This window comes from Nelumbo nucifera, chromosome 4, assembly GCF_055504915.1.
Source record: "Nelumbo nucifera cultivar China Antique chromosome 4, China Antique-T2T, whole genome shotgun sequence".
NCBI lineage: Eukaryota > Viridiplantae > Streptophyta > Magnoliopsida > Proteales > Nelumbonaceae > Nelumbo > Nelumbo nucifera.
Genome location: NC_142652.1, coordinates 14,722,573 through 14,744,454, shown reverse-complemented (window position 1 = coordinate 14,744,454; position 21,882 = coordinate 14,722,573). Strand labels below are relative to the sequence as shown.

At 38.0% G+C, this 21,882-nt stretch overlaps 1 protein-coding gene across 1 annotated transcript; it reads left to right on the top strand.

Annotated features, from left to right (window-relative positions):
* The first annotated feature begins 8,136 nt into the window (after positions 1 to 8,136).
* On the top strand, positions 8,137 to 21,484 carry LOC104608038 (protein EARLY FLOWERING 5-like). Its single transcript, XM_010273885.3, has 9 exons — positions 8,137 to 8,344; positions 9,584 to 9,677; positions 10,333 to 10,418; positions 19,068 to 19,117; positions 19,214 to 19,283; positions 19,366 to 19,447; positions 19,525 to 19,931; positions 20,083 to 20,610; positions 20,892 to 21,484. Exons 1-9 carry the CDS (start codon positions 8,264 to 8,266, stop codon positions 21,111 to 21,113), a joined length of 1,620 nt encoding a protein of 539 aa, XP_010272187.1. The 5' UTR covers positions 8,137 to 8,263; the 3' UTR covers positions 21,114 to 21,484.
* The last annotated feature ends 398 nt before the right edge of the window (positions 21,485 to 21,882 follow it).

Genomic DNA, 21,882 nt, shown 5'->3' with positions numbered 1-21,882 from the left:
CCATAAATGAGTATTAACTAGTGTTATTAGCAAAAGTTAATAAATACGGTTAGTAAATTACCAAAAATTAAATATTCTTATTAGTACGGCTAGTAAATTACCAAAAATTAATAAATAATGTCCTTAATTAACTCATTATGATCTTTTAAAGTATTTTGGGTAAATACTGTTATATTCATGTTAATTGACAACATTTTATAGAAATTGAAAACTCTTCAAAAAGTATAAAGTTTTAGTTGTTGCTATTGTTATAGTTAATAATCGAATGCAGATGAGGGAATAAAATATTATAATGTTGGAAAATGAAATTATTAATTAATTTATATTAGAAAATAAAAGATAACTTAGTGCAGTTTTGTTTGTAAACTCCATAATTACACAAACGTAATAATTTTTTTTTTCAAAAAATTTCATAAAACTGCATTTTCGTAAAATAATATTTTGGAAAATAAAAGATATAAAATTTTGAAAGTTGATTTAAAATGTATTAAATAATTATTGAAAATTATTGGAATATTTTGGAAAATTTAGGACATTTTCTTACATTTGATAGATTTTGGGAAATTGTTGAAAATTATGTAATTTCCGTTGTAAATTATTGAAATTTATTAAAGATAAATGAGTATGGGAAAGGGAACACTATAATTTGAACCAATAATTACAAAAATTATTAAGATAAAGTGGTATAGTTGATGTTGCTCAATCCGAGGTGATGCACGAACGGAGGAGAGCAACCAGATAATCCTTGCTAACTGGACGGTACTGCACTATGTATCCTGCGATCAAGAAAGTTAGAGGCTCGATGAGTTGTCCTCAAGTAAACACTCCGACACTCAAGTTAGTGAGAGGGCGGTGAATGGTCGAGCTGAGCAATGAGGGTGCTAGTCCAAGCAAAGTAACGGTATGGGTGCTAGAAGTTGGGCTTACCTCGAGCATGGAGTACCTTTTTTATAGCTGGGGGTCCGTCTCCCGGTTGGACTAGGGTTCCAGGATAATCGGGATACAGCTCTCTGCCTAGGTTACCGGGGTAGAGTCTTACTCCTCGGCAGAGTTGTCTTCCCACCCTTATCCGTAGTTGGGCTTATTCGCGTGGCGTTTAGTTGACATGGCTGGAGGGATAAGGCGGGGAACCATGGTAGTAATGTAGCTCAGCCAGGCTATGCCGACGTGGCCAAGTTGAGCCGACGTGGCCGAGCTATGACTGGGCGGCCACATGTCTCTTTGGGCCAGCTCAGTCATGACCCCAACAAATAGTATTGGAAAAGAAGGCAATTATTGATTAGTTTATATTAGAAAAATATAAGTCAAATTAGTGTAATTCTGTAAGTAAACCATTTAAAAAGAAAATAAATTATTTAATAACAATTTGAAAATAAATTTAAATAATTTTTCAAAATTACACAAATGTAATCAATTTTCCAAAATTTTCATAAAATTACATTTTTAAAAATTAAAGACAATTTAGTTTACTTTTAGACATTTACCATGTGGTGGATACTCAGCATATCCTTTTGATCATTGTTGTCATCAAATTGAATATTGGGTTGATGGGGAATGGGTGCCTTGCCTTGAACTCACCCAACACTTGGGGCAGAGCGGAGAAAATTCAAGGATTTCCCATCCTTGATGAGTAGTGGGTGCCTTGGTCTGAACTCACCCAACACTAAGGATGAGGCGGAGAAATTCAATGATTCCCCATCCTTAACAAGGAGTAGGTGTCTTGCCCTGAACTCGCCTGACACTAGGGACAAGGCGGGGATGAGGTAGAGTGTCTTGACTATAGGGCAAGGACAGGGATGGGGTGCCCCACCTTGTTGCCATTCCCATATAATTGTTAATTATTAGTGAAATGAATAAAAATACTAACTTCTGTAATTATTTTTATTTATTTAAAGGCAATCAAAACTTCATTTAAAAATAATGAAAATAATAACAATTATTAAAATTACTACAAATTATTACTAAAAATAAATTTATTAAAAAATATTTGTTCATATTAAATTAACAATATTTATTTTTGTAATTCAACATTAAATGAAAATACAATTATTAAACTTTTAAATATTAACAATAACTTTGAATACTTTTAGTTAATTAACAACAAATTTTGATTATTAATTTATCAATTAATTAATAGTAAATAAAATTATTCAATATTTTCAGATTTTCCCGCATAGGTCCTTGCTATAAGTTCGGGGCCAAAATAGACATTCTTTGGTAAAATGAAAAAAAGTGGGCCACGGTGTTAATACATTGGTTGTGAAAAGTTACTCAAAATAAAAAATAAAAAGACCACCCCAATTGAACAACCGAGCACAAGGTCATGACATCCAACAAAAAACAATAAAAAATTGACCAAATTCATGAATTTGGCATTGATACAATAGTTCCTTGATTGAAACAACTAGTTGGCTAGTTATGATTGATTTTTCTGTTACCCCCTGATGGGTGACAGTGACCTCTAGTAAGATCAAGACACGTGGCAACCTTAGACTAAGTAAGAAAACACACTTCACCAAGACAAGCTACTCCAAAAGAAGCACACCTGAGCTCCCACCACATGTATGCAAAGGCGACCACTTGGCAATGCAGTCATCACACCTACCCATCCTATCAATAAGTGGGCCTCGGGTTTCCTCAATGCGTGAATAACGTGGTATATGCATCACCTGAACATGTCCCACTTCACTTCTAGGTGTTTCACCCCATTACCAAGTTTCTTACACCTCTCCAACATGTATATCCTAGCACAAGCGTCCCCAACCTATGTAAAGGTTAGCCTTGCATTCATTACACACTTTTGATCACATTTATCACTACTTAATACACCTTAGGTAGCTTGGCTGACTACTGACTTGCTCGTCGAAGTTGCAAGCTTGAGATATCTGAAGGGATGAGAGGTCCATCATATGGATAGCCGAACCCTACAGGTAGGTTGGGCGAAATTTCAAAAATTTATCTCTCTCCCATGTGGGAATCACATTCCCTATTTTAGAAAACTGCATTTTCAAGGATCAATTTTGAACCCTAAACCAGACCAGGTCTGAAACCAAAAGGTAGGATAGGGAAATACCTGATACAAAGTAGTAGTAACTCCTAATGAAGGTGTTCACGCCCAAGGAGATCACCAAAGACTGCTCCCATTGAAGATGACACAGCGTAGGGTGGAGCAGAATTAACAGGGTGGTTCTTCAGCAAGAATCTGATTCTTCACCAAGAATCTGATGGAGGGCGAGTGAGCACGACTTCATATCAGTTTTTCTCCAAAAACTGATATCAAGAACCTTTATGGATCACTCCTACAGGTGGAGATCGAACTGACTATGGCGGTAGCAATAGGAGAAGGCAAGAGCAGAAGATGGCGTCAGTCCAACTGCAGCTATCTTCTCTCTTGTATCAGTAATCTGATTAGGTGATCTGGGGTTCGCCCTTCTCCTCTATTTATAGCTTTAAAGAGAAGTTCTCCTAATCCCATTAGGAGTTTCCTAATCCAAATCTCTATTTGGATCTGGACTCTCTGAGTGGATAGAGACAATCCCTTATCCTATCTGCTGATCTAAATCCCATAACCGCCCCTCTTTAATTAATCATATTAAACCAGTTCGAATTGGGCGTTAGGCCCATTAAGTCCATATGCTCACTTATCCTCCAAATTGTTGTCCAGTTGGGTATCCTTGTATGGCGTGGGACCCAAACATTGATCTACATATCAACCACATGGGTTCAGCCCAGCCTCTGTTACAAGGCCTGGCCGAATTCACTGTAGGAGACAGTGAACCCCTGAGTCCATCACTGTGGGCTCTTAATGAGCCCAACATTTACACTAAATGGTCATTGGGTCAAGCCACCTTATAAAAACCCAAGGACTGTGGGCAAATGCAAGACTAGTCCATCAGGTATTACCCTCAATGGTCTTACACTTAACCACTCAACCCATAATGATCAAACACTGCTCGACAAGAGACGACCTCTCCTTCGGCTACAAGGTACAGTGCTGCACTCTTTACTCACATGGATCCTGGGAATTAAAACCTTTTTCCAAACATTTTGAAACCATAATATATATATATATATATATATATATATATATATATATTTTGCAAAACAAATTTCAACGGTTGAAATTGGCTGCCGGCAGCTTTGGTTTCCATCAGAGAGAGTGCATCCCCCATCATTCACTTTGTTTGACAAAGGGGCTAATCCTGTCACTATGATCACCCACTCAGATGAATTCTCGGATTGTCCCAACATACCTAGGTTTTGACCCCCTCTAAAAATCCTACTGATTGGCATATCAAAGACAACCCAATCCGACACCTAGTGCAGTATCATAATCGAGTCTAGGGGTTAGGTGTAACATTCTAGTTTTGCCCATCTATCTCCAAGGTCCAAGGCAATACTGGAATTCTGGTCCGGTTCAAGGTTTCAAGAAAACCCACACTACATCTACCATATGTCTCACCTTGGTAGTTGAGACAATCCACCCCAACCAACTTGGCAGCACATCAGTGTTAGCCTTGGCAGGATAAATCTCCCCAGATCTATCCAATGGCTATGAAAATTCTAAACTAACACGAGTCTCATATGTGTCCAGTTTAAGGGTATTACACAGAAACACACCATAATAACATGAATCAAATATGTATTTTATTCATTTACATTAAATGTCATAAGGTATATCATTTTGATTGGAGCTAAGGGCATACACTATCTAACAATATCACCCTGAGCTCTTTGACTCTCTCTTTTCCTTGCAAAAACCTTGCCTCCTCTTGAGCTGTTCCCAAGTCCCTTGCTGAGACATTTTTACCTTCATCACCACTAATTTTTAGAACTTAATTGAACCGACCGATGAACTAGTTCATGATGTTACCACTTGGACTGGTTGGTTGATTTAGTTCTCTAAACTTTACAACTTCCCCTTAGTGGCCTAGATACCCAAACTACAAATGAAGACCCATAGTCATAAATTTGATAACTTACGGGATCATCTTTATCATATAATAATATTGATTAACTACTTGTCCTCACTTCAAGACGATCAACCAACTAGTCCTTATAATACTAGTAAGTATGCACATGCATGTGATAATTTTAGACGACGGCAATGATGATGACGTGTCCATATTTTTGTATACAAAATTTATGTTTTTTTTTTATTCAATTATAACATCATGAATTGACCCATTTGACTCAGATGGGTGAATTGCTTACCCACCATTTGGACCAAATAAGGTTTCTTTTTGGGTCAATTAGAAAAAACATGGGTTTTTTTATTGTTAAAAATTTTGGATATAAATCTAATTAATATAATTTATTGATGAGAAAAAATACATTAAATATAAGATATAATGAGAGAAAAGTGAAAGTTAATATCTTAAATTTAAGACTTAATAAGAGAGAATTGAATGGGGTGAAAAGTAGTTGTCAAAAATTTAAATTACACTTTTACCCCCACATTTAAATAATGACTAAATTCGAAAATGGGCATTTTAGTCAAAAGAAAGTCTCATAAGCTAATTCATACTTTCAATAGTAGTGTATGTATTCAATTTTTTCTTTTACAATTTTCATAACACTTATTTTTTGCTTATATGACATATATAGAATACTAGACATGTGCCCAAATGTTTTCTACAAAATTTATGCATCTTTTATTTTTGTCTTTAGGTTTTATCTTTTAATATTTTTTTATTATTTAATTATGACACATATGTTAATACATTTGAACCAAAAGTTGAACTATTGACTCGTCACTAAATAGAAAAACATTTTCATTTTTGGCCTGTTTTAAATTTTGTATCTCATTTTCATCGTTAGTAAAATAAATTATTGTTTATCAAACATATATATATTTTTTAATTTGATTAATGTAAAATATCATAAAGCATGCCTAATTTTTCTACATTTTTCTGTAGCTTGCTATATTTATTTCTATTTTAAAAATTTTATTATTGAACTATGATATTGCGAGTGTTGATTGATTTGATTTAGATGGTTGAATTTCTTAGTTACCATTTGGATGGAATAATGGTTTTGTTTTGGGCAAATTTCTTAAACTACCCTTAAGGCTTAGCGAATTGACTAACTCTACCCTTGTTGTTTACATATTGATTTAAAGTACTCTTGTTGTTTATGACAATTGTCTTAAACCTCCCCTACCGTTAATTCTCCATCATAAATCATTCACATGTAACATCATGTGACTGATATATTTTTCAAAAAACCCTAAAATACCCTTTTGTCACATAGAAGAATCCAAACATTTGGAAGCCTTTACTAGAACCAGAGTGTGAAGAGACGAAGTCATAGAAGACGAGCAGCGACATGACGGAGATGAAATTGGCAATGAATACATGAAGAGGGAATCTTCAAAGTTGGAAGTTGTTTGTGGTGGTCCAAAGGAAGAACTTATACTTCAAGGCGTAAGGTTTGCATTTTGGGTACTTTAGTTCGCCAGAGGTTTGTGCACATTCTAGGAGTTAAGAGACAAAACTAGATTGAAAACCAGCAACAACAAAAGCGTGGGTCTGCATATGAACTCCTTCAACAGAATCAAGGGACCACCACTCAATTGTGCATCAATCGAGACCTCGCTGTAGAAATCCATGATCCCTAGAGTTGCCTACCTCTGCTCTCTGCAGTTATCTTGGGAGACTCGAATAAGCTCCTTGTCATCTAAAATGATACAGGTGAAAATGGGTTCACGGCCAAGTAACGATCTGGGGTTCACCCCCACCCCAACAATAGGATTAAACAAAGAATTTACAGATCGCGAATCTAATTTAGTATTGGCAAAACAAACAAGCAGAATACCAAAGAGATGCTTCAGTTTTACAATGCAAATTTCTCAAATTTGGATGCTTAGGTGAGAGAGTGCATAACAATGAACATGTTATATTAGATACCAACAATAGGACGAATGTGGCAAGTACGGTGAGAGAGCGAAGAACCCAACAATAGGACAAACCAAAGTTCATCAGATTATGCACGGTTGTGCGTCAAACACGGTGATGTATGAAAGACACTCCGTGCTCTAATTTTTATAGCAGATTTTGCATCTTCTTGAGTGCCAGACTGTAGGGCTGGTGACTGTTGTTGCGGAAGGACGCTTCGAGCTTCTTGAGATCACAGTAATCAAACACAACCTATCACAATGCTCAGCTTATCGAAGTGTTTCAGGACTGCCCTTTCATCCACCAGGTAAGAAAGCTCGTCGTCAAGCCACTCGACGAATGGGCACTCGTCACACCAACCTCGCAATGCCTCCAAGCTGCACACAGATGTTTTCAATATGGTGGAATAGAGACCAGATTGCTCCTCACATAGGGCGCCTCGCACCGACTTCTCACACACATTCTACCATGTATTGGGAATATCTCCCCTACTTATAACTTATAAGTTATTATTCTTGGGAGATGTTCCCAATGCATGATGGATGTATCTGTGAGCATGGTTTTCAAAATCGGACTGGAAAAATCGGGAACCCGTCGTTTGATTGGTTCCGTTTTTCCCAAAAATCGAATTCCCCCCAAAATCGTTCGAACGGTTTTGACTATTTTTATTTTTTTGATTTTTTTTTTTATTTTTCTGTCAAAATGGTTTGAACGTTCAGTTCGAACGATCAGGCCATTCGACTCGGTAACTAAACCCCTGACCAGATGTTTTCCCATACATGACTGGGATGTGCTGTAGGACATTGTGGGGCGCCCTCAGGGCTGATGTGAACGATGAAGTTTGCTACGTGAGGAGCAAACCCCAATTCACATGAGGAATTGAGACGGGATTTGCTCCTCACGAATGGGTGCCTCACATGCACATCGACTGTGCATTGGGAACATCTCCCGTGAATAATAACTTATAAATAAGGGAGATGCTCCCAATGTACAGTACGATGTGCATGTGAGGCGCAAGTGAGACGCCCTGTGTTAGGAGCAGATCCGGTCTCTCAGGAATTGATGAGATAGTTCCGGATGTACGGCAATGGGTTGTTGGCACTGTAAGTTGGTAGCTGTGGTCTGTTAATAAAACGGGACCGCGGATATACTGCACGCACGCTACGAACAGCACAGCACTACAGCCGCATATCGGGAACATCACAGATCCGGATTCATTTGAGGCACCCCGGGCTCCTTTTGTGCGAGTTGCGGAAGACAATTGAAGTTTTCCATAAACTAGCGGAAAGAAAGAGAGAACCGGAAAGAGAGAGTCATTCCCGTCATCGCGCGTTATTCCGTCGACGTTTAGGCCCGTTGGAGTGAAGATGAAGACCACAAAGGGGGGGAAGGTCATGAACCCTACCGACGCCTATAGGAAGGAACTTCGCAAGAAGGAGCTGAAGAGGGTAAACGTTTGCAATTTTTGATTGTTTTCCTAGGGTTTCCCATTTAAACTCGCTATTCTTTCTTATGAAACGAATTCTGTGATCTTTTCTGGAATTACAAATGATTAGTGCAAGGAACCCTCGCCTGTCAATTGTTATATGCGTCATCGTGTTTGATAGATTGCCAATCAGAGGGATGCTGCTGTTTTTTATTGATTATAATATCTACTAGAGAACTGGACTTTCTCTTAGGGTTAATCATTTATGTTCAAAAAAGTTCAATAATTTTCGTTTAATGAGATCTATTTTCATCTTCAATCTCAAAGCATAAAATTGATAATTCCCGAACTACTTGCCCATGTCATTGCTTTTGTTTTTTGTTTTTCTTTTAAATTCTGCTCTCCCTTTTAGCTGGAGGGGGAGGGGTGAGGTCGGGGAATCCACCATCTTTAGTATTCATTTATTTATTTTTCAGTAGCCGGTTAAGCGACGAATTTTGTTTGGAACTTATTTGAAACATTTCATCTCATCAAATAACTTTTATACGGTTCATTTGCATTTCACATATCATGTTAATGGCCATTGTTTAATTTTGATGCAAATAGTGAATTGTTTAGTTCATCATTATTGGTAGTTTTTTTTTTCTTATTAATGTTACTATTAGTTTTGGGTGCCCTTGAAAGTTGAAACATTACATGTGCATTCTGCTTTATGTAATTAAGCTACAAAAAGAGTATTTTGAACTTCATATCGGCACAACTTACACCCCTCACGTAATTATTTCAGCATTTTTTCCTGGATTAATATGTGGCAGAAATGCATATGCTGACATGGATGAGAGGAAAACTAGAAAGGATAGGGTCAGATATGAAGTTACTCAAAGGAACCTAGGAGTAGCTTCAATAGGTAATGAGAGAAAGCAGATTTGGATGGTTCAGTTGTGTGCATAGAAGACCACCTACAGCACCAATAAAAAAGAAATCAGTTACAGGTTGAAGGGGCTAGAAAGGCTAGGGGCGGACCAAAAAGAAATGTTTTGAAGTAGTAAGAAATGATTTATGCGCTCATAGTTTAACAATGGATGTGACTTTGATCAGCTTGGAATGTTGAAAGAGAGTTCATGTAGCCGATCCCATATAGATGGGATAAGGTTTAAATGATGATGGTGATGATGGTTCACTGCATGCTTCAATACATATTCACTAACCAGATGCTTGTCAGTTTTTTAGAGTAATTTGTTTATTTGATTTCTTACAACAGAACAAAAAAGAAAGAAAGAAGGTCAGGGAAGTTGGAATCTTGAAGAAGGACCCTGAAACAATCAGAGAACAGATCGAGAAGTTGGAGATGATGAGTATGTTCCCAATTCCCAATATCTTTCTACTGTTTGTTTTATTTTTGGTTATTGCATGATAGTTTGCTTTGAAGGTAACATTTTTTTTTCTTTTACCCCCTGCTAAATATTCATGAATTTTTTTGGTCTTGCTATTCCATAACAATATAATAGCATAACTGAACCTTTCAATAATCATTTTTTTTTATTTTCTTTTCATAGGAGCAAGAATGGAAAGGAACAATAGTCACTTCTTTACAATTTACAATGTTACTCACTTGACACTTTTTTCATGTATTCAAATACTGGATAGAACCGCAATATTAGCTGCTTCTTGAGGAGTGTCAAATACACCAGAAAGATGCTAACACATACTAAAGGTGCATGCTTGGCATATACATGATTATATGCTTACATATACAGAAGATGGTTATACATTTACATGTGTAGAAGATGCAGAAAGTGCATGTGCTTGTGATCAAGCAGTCATTGGAAGGAAATTCTTGAACTATAAGAAAATGTGTTTTTCTTTTAAATATTTGGTGCTAACTTATTAACAGCATATTCTCATAATCTGGACATCCATATGTTTTAGGCTTTCTTTGTAAAGAAGATTTCTTTGACCGGAGAACTTTGTCTAATCAATAGTACTGGTTTGTATTGTCAATTGATGCAGAAGCAGATGGTGCTCTAGACAAGGCAAGGAAGCACAAGAAAAGGCAACTCGAGGACACATTGAAGCTTGTTTTGAAAAAGAGGAAGGTAATGTGGAAATTTATGCATCGATTGCTGATTCCATTTAGTTTAAAGGAAGTGTGATGCTTTTCATGTTTGAATAGTGGTTGTATGATCTCTACCATGAACAATTACGGGATTGAGCACAACCTCTTGTGCAAAATTCATTCCCATTTTCTTTTTTACTTTGTTAACAAAATCAAAGGAATTTAATCATTTGAAAGAAGGAAGGCAATCCCCCTTTCTTGATAAATAAGGAAGACAACACTTAAAAGCTTGCTTTGTTTTTGGAGGGGAAGAACCCCAAGGGCTAGGATTGACTATATCATGAAAGTTAAATAGAGAACAACACAATACCATGCTACCCTTAGGAGGACAACACAATACCATGAAAGTTAAATAGAGAACAACACGATATTCCTATAGCCGTTTCTTCATTTTGTTTTGTTTAAGTGCTATATTATCAATCCCACATTAGGGGCCATTTCTTGGTGCACTGCTAAAATCTTAGTTTGATAGGTGTGAGAATGAGGGTTTGAGTATGACATTAACTACTTCATGTAAAAATGTTGGAGGTTAGGCCCATATCTAGTGTACCCTTCTGTCAACACCTGATTTTTGCTCGGTCCGCCGCCTGAACCCCAATTCACCTCGAACACCTGATTAGACCATTCTGATCTCTTTGAAACATCCAAATACCCAAAAACACCCAAATTTCACCACAAAAGCCCTCAGATCCATCGTTAAACCTGCTCAATACCTATCCGATGGCCCCGATTGACCCCCACTTTTACCATTAGACCAGATACAACCATTACCCCCTCATCAAATGAAGATTCCATTTCAACATTTCTTGTTAGCCTAAACACTCAGAACCCAGATTCCCTTGATCTTGACACATTCGAATCGATCAAACCACACCATTAAACTTTGGATACTTCAAAACACTTGTCCATAAAGTTTCAACCCCAAATTCCTCCATTTGCCTTTCCATCAAACCAAGATTCCATTCCGGATCCCCTTATTAACCCAAATTTCTACGATCTCGACCTCCTGAACCGATCAGACACCATTGTTAGACTCCGGACACACCAAAATACTTGCCCATAAAATCTCAACCCAAAATTCCCCTATTTACCCTCTCATCAAACACCTGAACCTGATCAGGTATGATGTTAGTACTGGAGATAGGGTTTTGTTTTGGGAGGATGTTTGGATTGGTTACTGTGCCCTCAAGGACCTCTTTCCCTCCTTGTATTCCATCTCATGTTTTAAAAACGAGCCAATTCAAAGGTTTGTGTCCTCATCCTTTTCTTTTGGCATAAACTAGAATCTGGGTTTTAGAAGAGATTTGAGAGATTCTGAGCTTGACCAGGCTGCTTTGCTCCTTAAAACTATTGATTTTGTTTGCTTGGACCCTCCTTTTGTAGACTCTCGTATTTGGAAGCCTTTACCTTCGGGTTTCTTTTCTTGTGCCTCCTTCTTTGCTTCCTTGTACTCCTCTCCATTGCCTCAACCTTTTCATAGCAGGGAAGTTTGGTCCAAACCTATCCCTCCCAAAGTTGGAGCCATTTGTTGGGAGGTATCCCTCGAGAAAATCAACACTTGGATGTTTTGCAAAAAAGAAGACCTAGTCTTTGTATCTTTCCTAACTGGTTATGCAAAGCTAACGAGGAAAGTTGCTACCATATACTAATCACTTGCCCTTTTGTTGTAGGCCTTTGGGAAAAGCTTTTTGATCTTTTTGGGTGCAAGTGGATAGAACCGGTGCAGATTTGCAATCTTTTTGATTCTACAACTTTCAGGTGGCCAAAGAGAAGAGTTTTGTGGAGGTGTGTTAGAGTTGCTTTGGTGTGGGCTGTGTGGGAGGAACGAAATGCTAGAATTTTTAATGACAAGGAGAGGGATCAAACATGTGTGTTAGAAAGCATCTTATGTAGGGTCATAAGTTGGGTAAAATCCTTGGATCTGTTCTCCACCTACACTTTCGATGACATAAAGAGAAATTGGGAACAACTAGCTAAAAGTTCCGCAATCAGAAGCAAGCCGGTGGTGGATTGGAAGCCTCCTGATGCAGGCGTCATTAAACTAAATTTTAATGGCAGTAGTTTGGGCAACCCGGGGCCATTTGGAATAGGGAGAGTCTTTAGAAATGATGAGGGTCAGATTGTAACTCTATTTTCTGGTCCTATAGGGTGGGGAGAGTGGGAGACTCTGTAAATGCAGAACTCCAAGCTGTGTTACAAGGAGCAGAATATTAAAGAGAGTTGGCAGTGGAGCATTTAATGATTGAAGGTGATTCCAAATTGGTTATTGGATGGCTAAAAGAACCAGAGACGGCAGCCTGGCTGTACAGGGGTGCTTTGAGAAGATTTAAGTGGCTGACTTCAAATATTTCAGTCACAGTTCAATGGGAAAGAAGATCGGCAAATGAGTTGGCAGACCTTCTAGCTAAACAAGGAGTACAAAGGAATCAGCTCTTTTGGACTCAATTGTAAGCTTTATGATGTAGTTTGGAGGCTGCACCTCGCGCCTCTTTGTGGGGAATTATGATGAATACTTAGTTCTTTATTTAATAAAATTTTCATTATCATTATCTATCAAAAAAAAGAAGGTCAATGATTGTTTAATCCAGGTTTTATTTTCTGTTTATGTTTATATGTTCATTAGAATCCGAATTGAACACATGCCCAGTAGTTTTTTGTTATCTCTCATGCCCGAGTTAGAGGAGATTAGTGGCTGAAATCTTCAGGGATAAGGGGCATTCATAAAAGATGAAGTAGGACTTTGTAAATCAATAAACGACATTTCAAAATAAATAAACAAAATAAAGGAATCAGGTTTTCTTTGCAGACTGGGGGAATGAAGGGGGTGCTGATTGCAGATTTGGGTGTTTAGTTTGTTAAGTAGAATACTACTTTAGAAGAGGGAAGGATTAATATAAAATAAAAAAAGAGAGAGAAAGAAGAAAAATAAAAAAAATGAAAAAATAATAAAAAAATAACACAATGAAATAAAAATAAAAAATATAAAAAATAAAAAACCAAATAAAATATAAATTAGTTTTTTCTTTTGTATTGGTTTATTCTTGTGCTTGCTTTCTTTATTGTTATTTCCTTTTTTTAATTGCATATTTTGTGATTATGTATGCTTGGGATGCCATGTGGGCCCCACCTATACCTGGAGAGGGGTGCCTAACCCCTTCCCTCTCCCATCTGAGTCTTACCCTGACTGGTTTAGCAGGTGCCTTGGGCTATTGGAGTCACTATTTGATAAAAATGATTTTGATGCCATTTTCAGAGGTCTCATCACCTCCATTTCCTAAACTGATGGGTGGTGACTCCAACTCAGCCCAAGTGAGCCGTTTCATGACACTCACACCCTCCCAATGCAGAAAGGAGGAGGAAGAGTGGTTTGGATTAGGGGTTTGAGAAATTCTCATATAATAGAACTTTGTAGCTAGGGGTGGATTCAAGTCTAGCCAAGCTGAATATTTGGCTATTCAAGCTTGACTCAACAGGAAAATATGAGGCTCGAGTTCGATCCAAGCTAGAAACTGAGCTTGAAGCCTTGAATTTGGCTCAAATAAAAAACTCATATGTTGGAGCTTGGCTCGGGCTCGAGCTCGACAACAAGTGTATACACAAAAAATTATTCATATAAATAATTGTTTCTTATTACACTATAAAAATTGAAAGCGTGTGCGCGCACACACACACACATATATATCATATATAATATAAGCTCGATTAGGTTACTGATAAAAAAAATATAAGCTTGATTAGGCTTGCAAGCTTCACGAGCCGAGCTTCATTGGGCTCAAGCTTGACTCAAAGCTCGGTTTAGATTGAGCCAAATCAAGCTTCTCATGAGCTGAGCTTGAATAGCTCGTTAAAAGCTTGGTTTGTGTCCACCCCTATTTGTAGCACATGTTTTTGGATATAAACAAGATTATAGATTGGAGGGTTTGAAATAACTATGTTAAATGGTTTAATTTGATCTAAAAGCGAGATAGCATGTCTTGAAAAAAGGAATTTCCATCCAGGGTAGGTTTGTAAGAACAGAAGGTTATGCCATGATTCAGGTTGGATTTGCTTGAAGGATTGAGTTAGTTGAAATCATTATTTTTTAGTTCAGATAAGTAAGGTTGTAGGAGCTTTATGCATGATAAAAAGCACCATTGCTGTGTCTATTTGTTTAGATTATAGTTGAAATCGTGGGTGCAAGTACAAGGACCTACTTTTTGATGTAAAAAGGGCATTACACATGGTTGAATTGGGAATTCAAGTTATAGATAGATGTCTTGTACCAAGAAGTTAGCAGTTTTAAAAGTTCAGCATGAACAGATTGAGGGAAAAAGATAGATGGTTTTATGTCAGTCGATTAGCCAAGGCCAACAAGAGGTAGAAATTCCAGAAGTATAATGGTGGATTTGTGGTAACTTTAGCACATGACTTGTTGGAGAGTAGGTGTTTTTTAATTTAGAAAAGGGTGAAGAAATGAAATTCCAGTTTTCATACGTTTCTCTTGTCTCCAAGCCTTTGGATTTTTTTCTTTCTATTTTTGGGCTTTTAGGAAGCTTGTATTATGGAAGGATTTTGAAGTGACTCCAGGAGGGGAAAGTGTTTGGCTGTTACAATTTGCAGATGACACTTTGTGCTTTGTGGAGGCTAAAGACGATCAGCTTGACTTGTTGGTAGGGGTGCTGAGCTGGTTTGAGATAGTATCGGGGTTGAAAGTAAATTGGATTAAAAGCTCTTTGATTCCTGTGGGTAACGTGGGAAACATCGAGGAATTGGCAGAAAGGTTCTTTTGTAAGGTGAGCTTTTTACCAACAAAATACTTGGGACTCCCATTAGGAGCTAATTGCACTTCATGTCTGATTTGGGGACTTGTCTTGGAAAGATTAGAGAAGAAATTGGCTGCATGGAAGGCTAAGTACTTGTCCTTGGGAGGTAGAATTACCTTGCTGAAAAGCTCTTTATCTAATCTGCCAGCTGTCTATCTATCCTTATTTGCAATTCTGGGAAAAGTAGCTCAGAGAATTGAACAACTGCAGAGGGATTTCTTATGGAGAGGATGGGAGGAAGATAAGAAATTTTGTTTGGTAAAGTGGGATCAATTGTGCTCCCCTAAGGAAAAAGGAGGCCTTGGTATTAGACACTTGAGAGTTTTTTAATACTGCTCTTTTAGGGAAATGGATTTGGAGATTTGGTACAGAAAGGGACAATTGGTGGAGGAAGTTAGTCGCAACCAAATATAATACAGATAGAGGAGATTGGATTACCACCTCTTCTTTCACGTCTTTAGGTTGCTCAATTTGGAAGAAAATAGTGGAAATACTTCCTATTTTCAGCAGAGGACTGAGTCCCAAGCTGGGCAAAGGTGATAGGTTGGCCTTTTGGAATGACCCTTGGTGTGACAGTTCTCCTCTCTCAACTCTGTTCCTGCACCTATTCCTTTTAGCTGAGTCTCAAGAGGCAACTATATCTGAATGCTATGACTTGAATGATGGTTCAGTGGTATGGTGTCCTATGTTTAGAAGAAACTTTCAGGACTGGGAGATTATGAAATTTTTAGAGCTACTTGAATTGCTAGTACTTCAGCAGCTGAATTTGCAATCTGAGGATGGCTGGACTTGGAACTGGAGTCCAGATGACCAGTTCTTGGTCAAATCCTTTGCCCATTACTTATCTGATAACACCCTGGAAGAGACGCCTGCATCTATAATCTGGAATCCAATCTCTCCTTCAAAGATTAATGCTTTGGTTTGGGCTGCAACTCTAGAAAGATGTCTAACCAAGATTCATCTCTCAAAAAGAGACTTTCAGCTTCAAGATTTGCTTTGTGTGCTGTGTGGCCAAGATTTGGAGGATAGTAATCATCTCATTGTCCTATCTTGGCTAAGATCTAAAATCATTACTTTTCCGCCCTGGATCTTGACTGGGTCATGTCTAGGTCTGTAAAGGAGCTGTTGAGATGTTGGGAGCTGCAAGGTTTGTCAAAGCTAGCAAAAAGTCTGTGGAGGTCTATTCCGGCGGTTGTAATCAACACTATTTGGCAGAAAGAAATAAAAGAATTTTTCAAAATCTGTCCAAAGAACCAGAAGATCTGATTGCATTTACTTTTGGAAAGTTGCTCTCTTGGATTTCAGCTGTAAAGGGATTTTGGGTCTCTCATCTGGGGGATAGATTGTCCTATGAGAATTTGTGGAATTTGTAATGTTGTATGATCTGCTTGATCTTTCCCCAAAGTCTGATTTTTGGGGGGATCCTCTTGTACTTATATTTCATCTTTAATGAAATTACCTTACCTTTTCTATTTGTTTTTTGAATATTCCTATAAATGTAGTGAGAGGATGACAAGCTTGAGAAACAGACAAGTGCTTCAACTAGCTGGTCTTCTCCCTTCCAAGGCACAGTCAAGCTTTTTTTTTGTTGTTCCTTTGGGAGCATAATCTCATTTAATGTTTTGGAGGGTTTTCAGAGATCTCAGATAAGTTATAAGTTATGATTATTTACCTTGGACCAGCTGGGCATGAGACTTGCAGTTAGAGCAGAGATTTTGGCCTTGCTACAAGCCTATAAGGTGTAAGGTTGATGCTTTAAATGGGTTTCAGCTTTCAACAGAGTGATTGTAGAGGGAGAAACATGGATTGTTATTGGTTGGTGTGATCAATGTTTTGAATATGAGAAGTGCAATTAAAAACACTAGAGTTTGTGCTGATAAAAAAACAAAACCATGGTTGCTAGAGCCCAAAGTGCGAGGTGTGCGCCTGAATGAAGTGAAATGCCACTTGAGAAAAAAAGGAAAACTTGATATACTACATTACTACATGCATTCATGCATATGCATTTCTAGATTCTGAAAGAAATAAAATATTTCAAACAATCTTTAGTTCAATTGGTCCAGGTAGCGGGCCATTACTCCAATATTGGTCTCTGTTATCTGGGGTCTTGGGGGGGTGGACTGAAGGTGGGCCTAAATTTTGGCATTTCTTGCACAAAGTGGTTTCTCTCAGACTCATGCCCACATTCTCATGTTTGTCAGCTCAATGTTTTACCATTGCATAAATCAATGACAATGATCCAGCTCAGTGGATTGAAGGTTTTTTTTTTTTTTATTATTATTCTTGGTTAGAATATTGTTTTATTAACAGAAAGATTGTAGCTTTTGTATGTTCAAGTCCTACGTGGGTCAAGAATATTTATTTCTGGAGCCATTGAAGTCTGGAGATTTGCATGATCTTGACATTCTTTTCTATACAATTTTTCCTTTAAAAAGTCCTACATGGATTAAACTGTTTAAGCATCATATGAACTGCAATGCAGTAAATTATGCATACAAGATTTAATTCATGAAAACATAGCAACGGGCCGGTTGAGGTGCATATGCTCCTGGGTTTAGGTCAGTCAGCATTGTTTACTAGCTCAAGTGTGCCCAAGACACATCTTCTAAAATGCTGGGTGCCTGGATGTCAGGACCTTGCCCCTTTGTCACTATAGTCAATTCTTTGGTAAATGAGATGGCTAGAGGAGGATAATAGGAGTTACTTGCATTAAGGATTTTTAAGGAAAAATGGGACCATTTTTTAAGGAAAAAGTGTGTCTTTATTCCAAGGCTTTGGCAATGAAGTTTTTTGTTTTTACATTGCCAACAATTGAGGTAGGGTAGGCAATATCTGTACTTCTAGTCCTGCACTGGCCCCTTGGACTTCTCCACTAGTAATTTTCTAAAGTCCAACTGTTTTTTTTTTTCTTTTTCTTTTTTTGAGAGAAAAGTTACAGTCCTAAAGTTCAACTTTGATTGCTTCATCTTAGGCCATCTAAGCATTCTGGAAGTTTGGAGAAATGTTGATGGTCAAGTAGTTTATACATTTTCAGGTTCTAATTATTATGGGGGGGGGGGGTCCAATAATTCTAAAGCCTTCTTCCTCTTTGAGGGTCCTAAATCCTTCCAAATCCTTGGTTTCTCTAATATGATTCGTCAAGAAAAAAAACAGAAGGTTGTTTGATCAGAAATCCACTCCTGAAGCCGAGGTCATCAATTCAGCCATAGATGCCATTAGGAGCTGGTTGTCAATGCATACTGAATTCAAAGATCTTACTTCTGATCATACTTTTTTGAGGGCCTTTTTTTGTACAGTTACTCGTTGTACACAGGACCAGTTATTAATACAATCATACTTCACCTTCTTTCAAAAAAAAAAACAACAAAAAAAAAACAGTAACTTAAAAATGCAATTGGTTGGCTATTGAGAATAGGTAAATATTCTTTGGACAAGAACCTTTTTCCTTTTTTAAAGTGAGGTAATCCTTGTTATTTCAGCAACTTCAGACATGTTGTCAGAATGATATGGTGGATTCTTTAACTTGGGATGATCAGGAAAAATAACCTACAGGGATCCCTGGCTTCCGTTTTGGGCTGCAAACAAATTTGGATTTGAACCTAAATACTAATGATTCAAATTTGGATCAAGTATCAAGATCATATATTATTAGATCCAATCATAAACAGATTCAATTTTGATCATCTTAATCGGATTAGATTTGAATTTGAATTCAGATAAATGGATTACCTTTGGGCTTTGGAGCCCTATTAATGTGTAGACCTCTTGTATTTTTGTGGCTGTTTTGGCTGACTTTTCCTTGTATGGTACTTTTTGCTATTGAACAGGAGTATGAAGAGAAAATGCGGGAAAAGGGTGAGACACCAGTGATGTTCAGGTGAAGTACTAAAGCATCTCTTGATCCTAATTAGATTGTGAATTGGATGCTGATTCTTTTCCTTTCCAAACTATCTTGTGGCATCTTTTGTTACAGCCACTTGGGTCCTCCTCGTAGACGAACAACTGCAGAGGAAGATGAAAGAGCAAAACATCCAAAACCAGAGGTATTTATCTATCTTATTCATGTCTAATTATCACATTATATCTTCTGCTATCTGAGAATTATGAACCAATTTGTGGTTGCAGGACTCTGTTTATTATCATCCAACACTAAACCCTACAGGGGCACCGCCTCCTGGAAAGCCTCCCATGTACAAGTCATCTATAGGTTAGTTAACCTGTTGTGGCATGATGAGATGATGAAGTTGCCTTTTTAGTTCATCTCTTTTTTCCTTTTTCTTGCAGGACCTAGGATTCCTTTGTCAGAAGCTTCGTCAAGCAGTCAAGTATCTACATCAAAGTTAGAGTCAGAGGATGCATCTTTAGCTGTACCTCCTCTACCCCCTCTTGCGGATTCCAGTGAATTGGGTTCTAAAGATGGTTCTTCTACTCCATCATTGCCTTTACCTCCTCCACCTCCAATGCCACCAAAATCTGCTGCAACAGACATTGGTACAAAATTGCCTCCACCACCACTGCCACCACCACCACCAGGGCCCCCACCTAAAGAGCAAGCAGTTCAGACTCAGCTTCCTCCACCTCCTCCACTTCAACGATCAACTCAGCCACCTCCACCAGGTACCAGTGGAAGCACACTAGAAAAGGGTCAAGCTGGAATATTGAATGACCCAGATAACAAGGATCCAGATCTGGTAATTTCTCTTGGATAATTTTTTATAGCAATCCCATGCAAAAAGAAATTGTGACATTGCAAACACCTAGACCCACTTTTGTTGTTGTTGTTTTTTTTTTTTATGTGCTTGTATATTGTATTTGAACTTACTCTTCTCTCTTTCTTGGTAGGTGCCATCCATGCTCCCTCCACCTCCCCCTCCACCTGGGTTGCCACCAAAATTGGGTGGTCATCAATCTGAAAGTGCAGTATCTGACTCTGATGCCACTAATTCTACAGGGACTAAGGATGTAGTTAAGATGATTCCACCGCCACCACCACCAGGGCCACCAACAGCAGTGCCTAGACCTGCCTTGATGCCCACTCTACAGCCTGATGTATTACCCCCAGGCATTTCACGTTTTCCACCACCCCCTCCACCAGATATGAGGCCACCACCATCGGGCCGTGGTCTTCCTAGCCAACCTCCTCCTGGAATGATCATCCCATCAATTTCAAGATCACCTTTTGGTCCACCACCTGGACCACCCCCTATGATGAGGCCCCCACTCCCACCCACCTCTTTTCCTCCCTTTCAGGAAGATGATCATTCTGCAGTTAGACCTTCTGTGCCTCAGAAGCCATCTTATGTCAAATCAGCAGCATCAACAGTCGTAAAGAGGCCATTAGCACAGCATACTCCAGAACTTACGGCTATGGTGAGTGGCTTTGCTTTCTTTGTTTATTTTACATTTAACCATTATGTCTATGGCATGTTTATCAAGATGGGACTGCTGTTGACTGTAGGTTCAATTACTAGTTTAATTGTTTTTCTTTTATTGCAAAAAACATTCAGCACGGCTCACACCATAGTGAGGCCTTTGATACATGTATTATTTTTATCCAAATTTGATAGATGTTTTGATCACATCATTTTCTACTAGTTTTAAATTTTTAATAGTTGATTCTGAGAACATTTGATGCCGACTTTCTGAATTAGGTTCCTGCATCTGTACGAGTGAGGAGAGAGTCTGCTGTTCAGAAACCAAAACCCAGGCCATCTATGTCAACAGGGGCAACAGCCCCGCGTGCAGCAGCTCCAGCTGTCCCTGGGAAGTCAGAATCAGTTAACCTTTCATCTGCACCAAAGACACAAAGCATTGATGATTCGTATATGGCCTTTTTGGAGGACATGAAGGCTCTCGGTGCACTTGATGGTTGAGCAACTTGAGCTAGCTAGCTGGTCACTTTGTGCAAAGAATACGGAGGTTTCAAACATGTACCGAGAGGAAAATGGAAAAACAAGAGGCTTTGGACGCATTAGTTATTCATTTAGCTAGCCTTGGTTTCTTCTCTTGAAATTTCCATTTTGGAATTTGCATTCTTGCATTATGGGCGTTTCCATTGCACCATGCTGTAACTGGGGAACCTTGTTTTTTCCTTGCTTCCCAACGATGGTGTAATGTGGAGATATTTCAGTGTAATGAATCATCAGAAATGTTACCTGGGAGCAATTTGGGAATTGCATCACATATATCATTTATTACTTTTTGCAGTGAAGCTGTTGATGTAAATGATTTAGTTATTCTTCTACCCCCAGTTCAGCAGATGTTTGCCAATCATAACCTCTAGCAGCCTTCTTTTCTTCACCAAAGAAAAAAAAACTTCTAGCAGCCTTTAAAAAATAAAGGGAAAATTACCAAAAGTTGTCATTTCAGTTTCTTATGCCAAATAGTGCAGAAAACTCTCTGCACTGGTTTTCCTTATTTCTTAAGTTATGCATAAAGTCTTACATGCAATATAAACTCCATTTCCATGTTTAAGTATTTTATTAGTTATGACTTATGAATAATAGTAAAATAATGACTTTATATTCTATCTCCCTATCATTAGTTGTGAAACTCTTTTAGAATTATATGTTTTCGGTTTTCCAAAACCGAACTAGATAAAGGATTAATTAAATAAAACAAAAAAGAAATTAATTTTGTAGA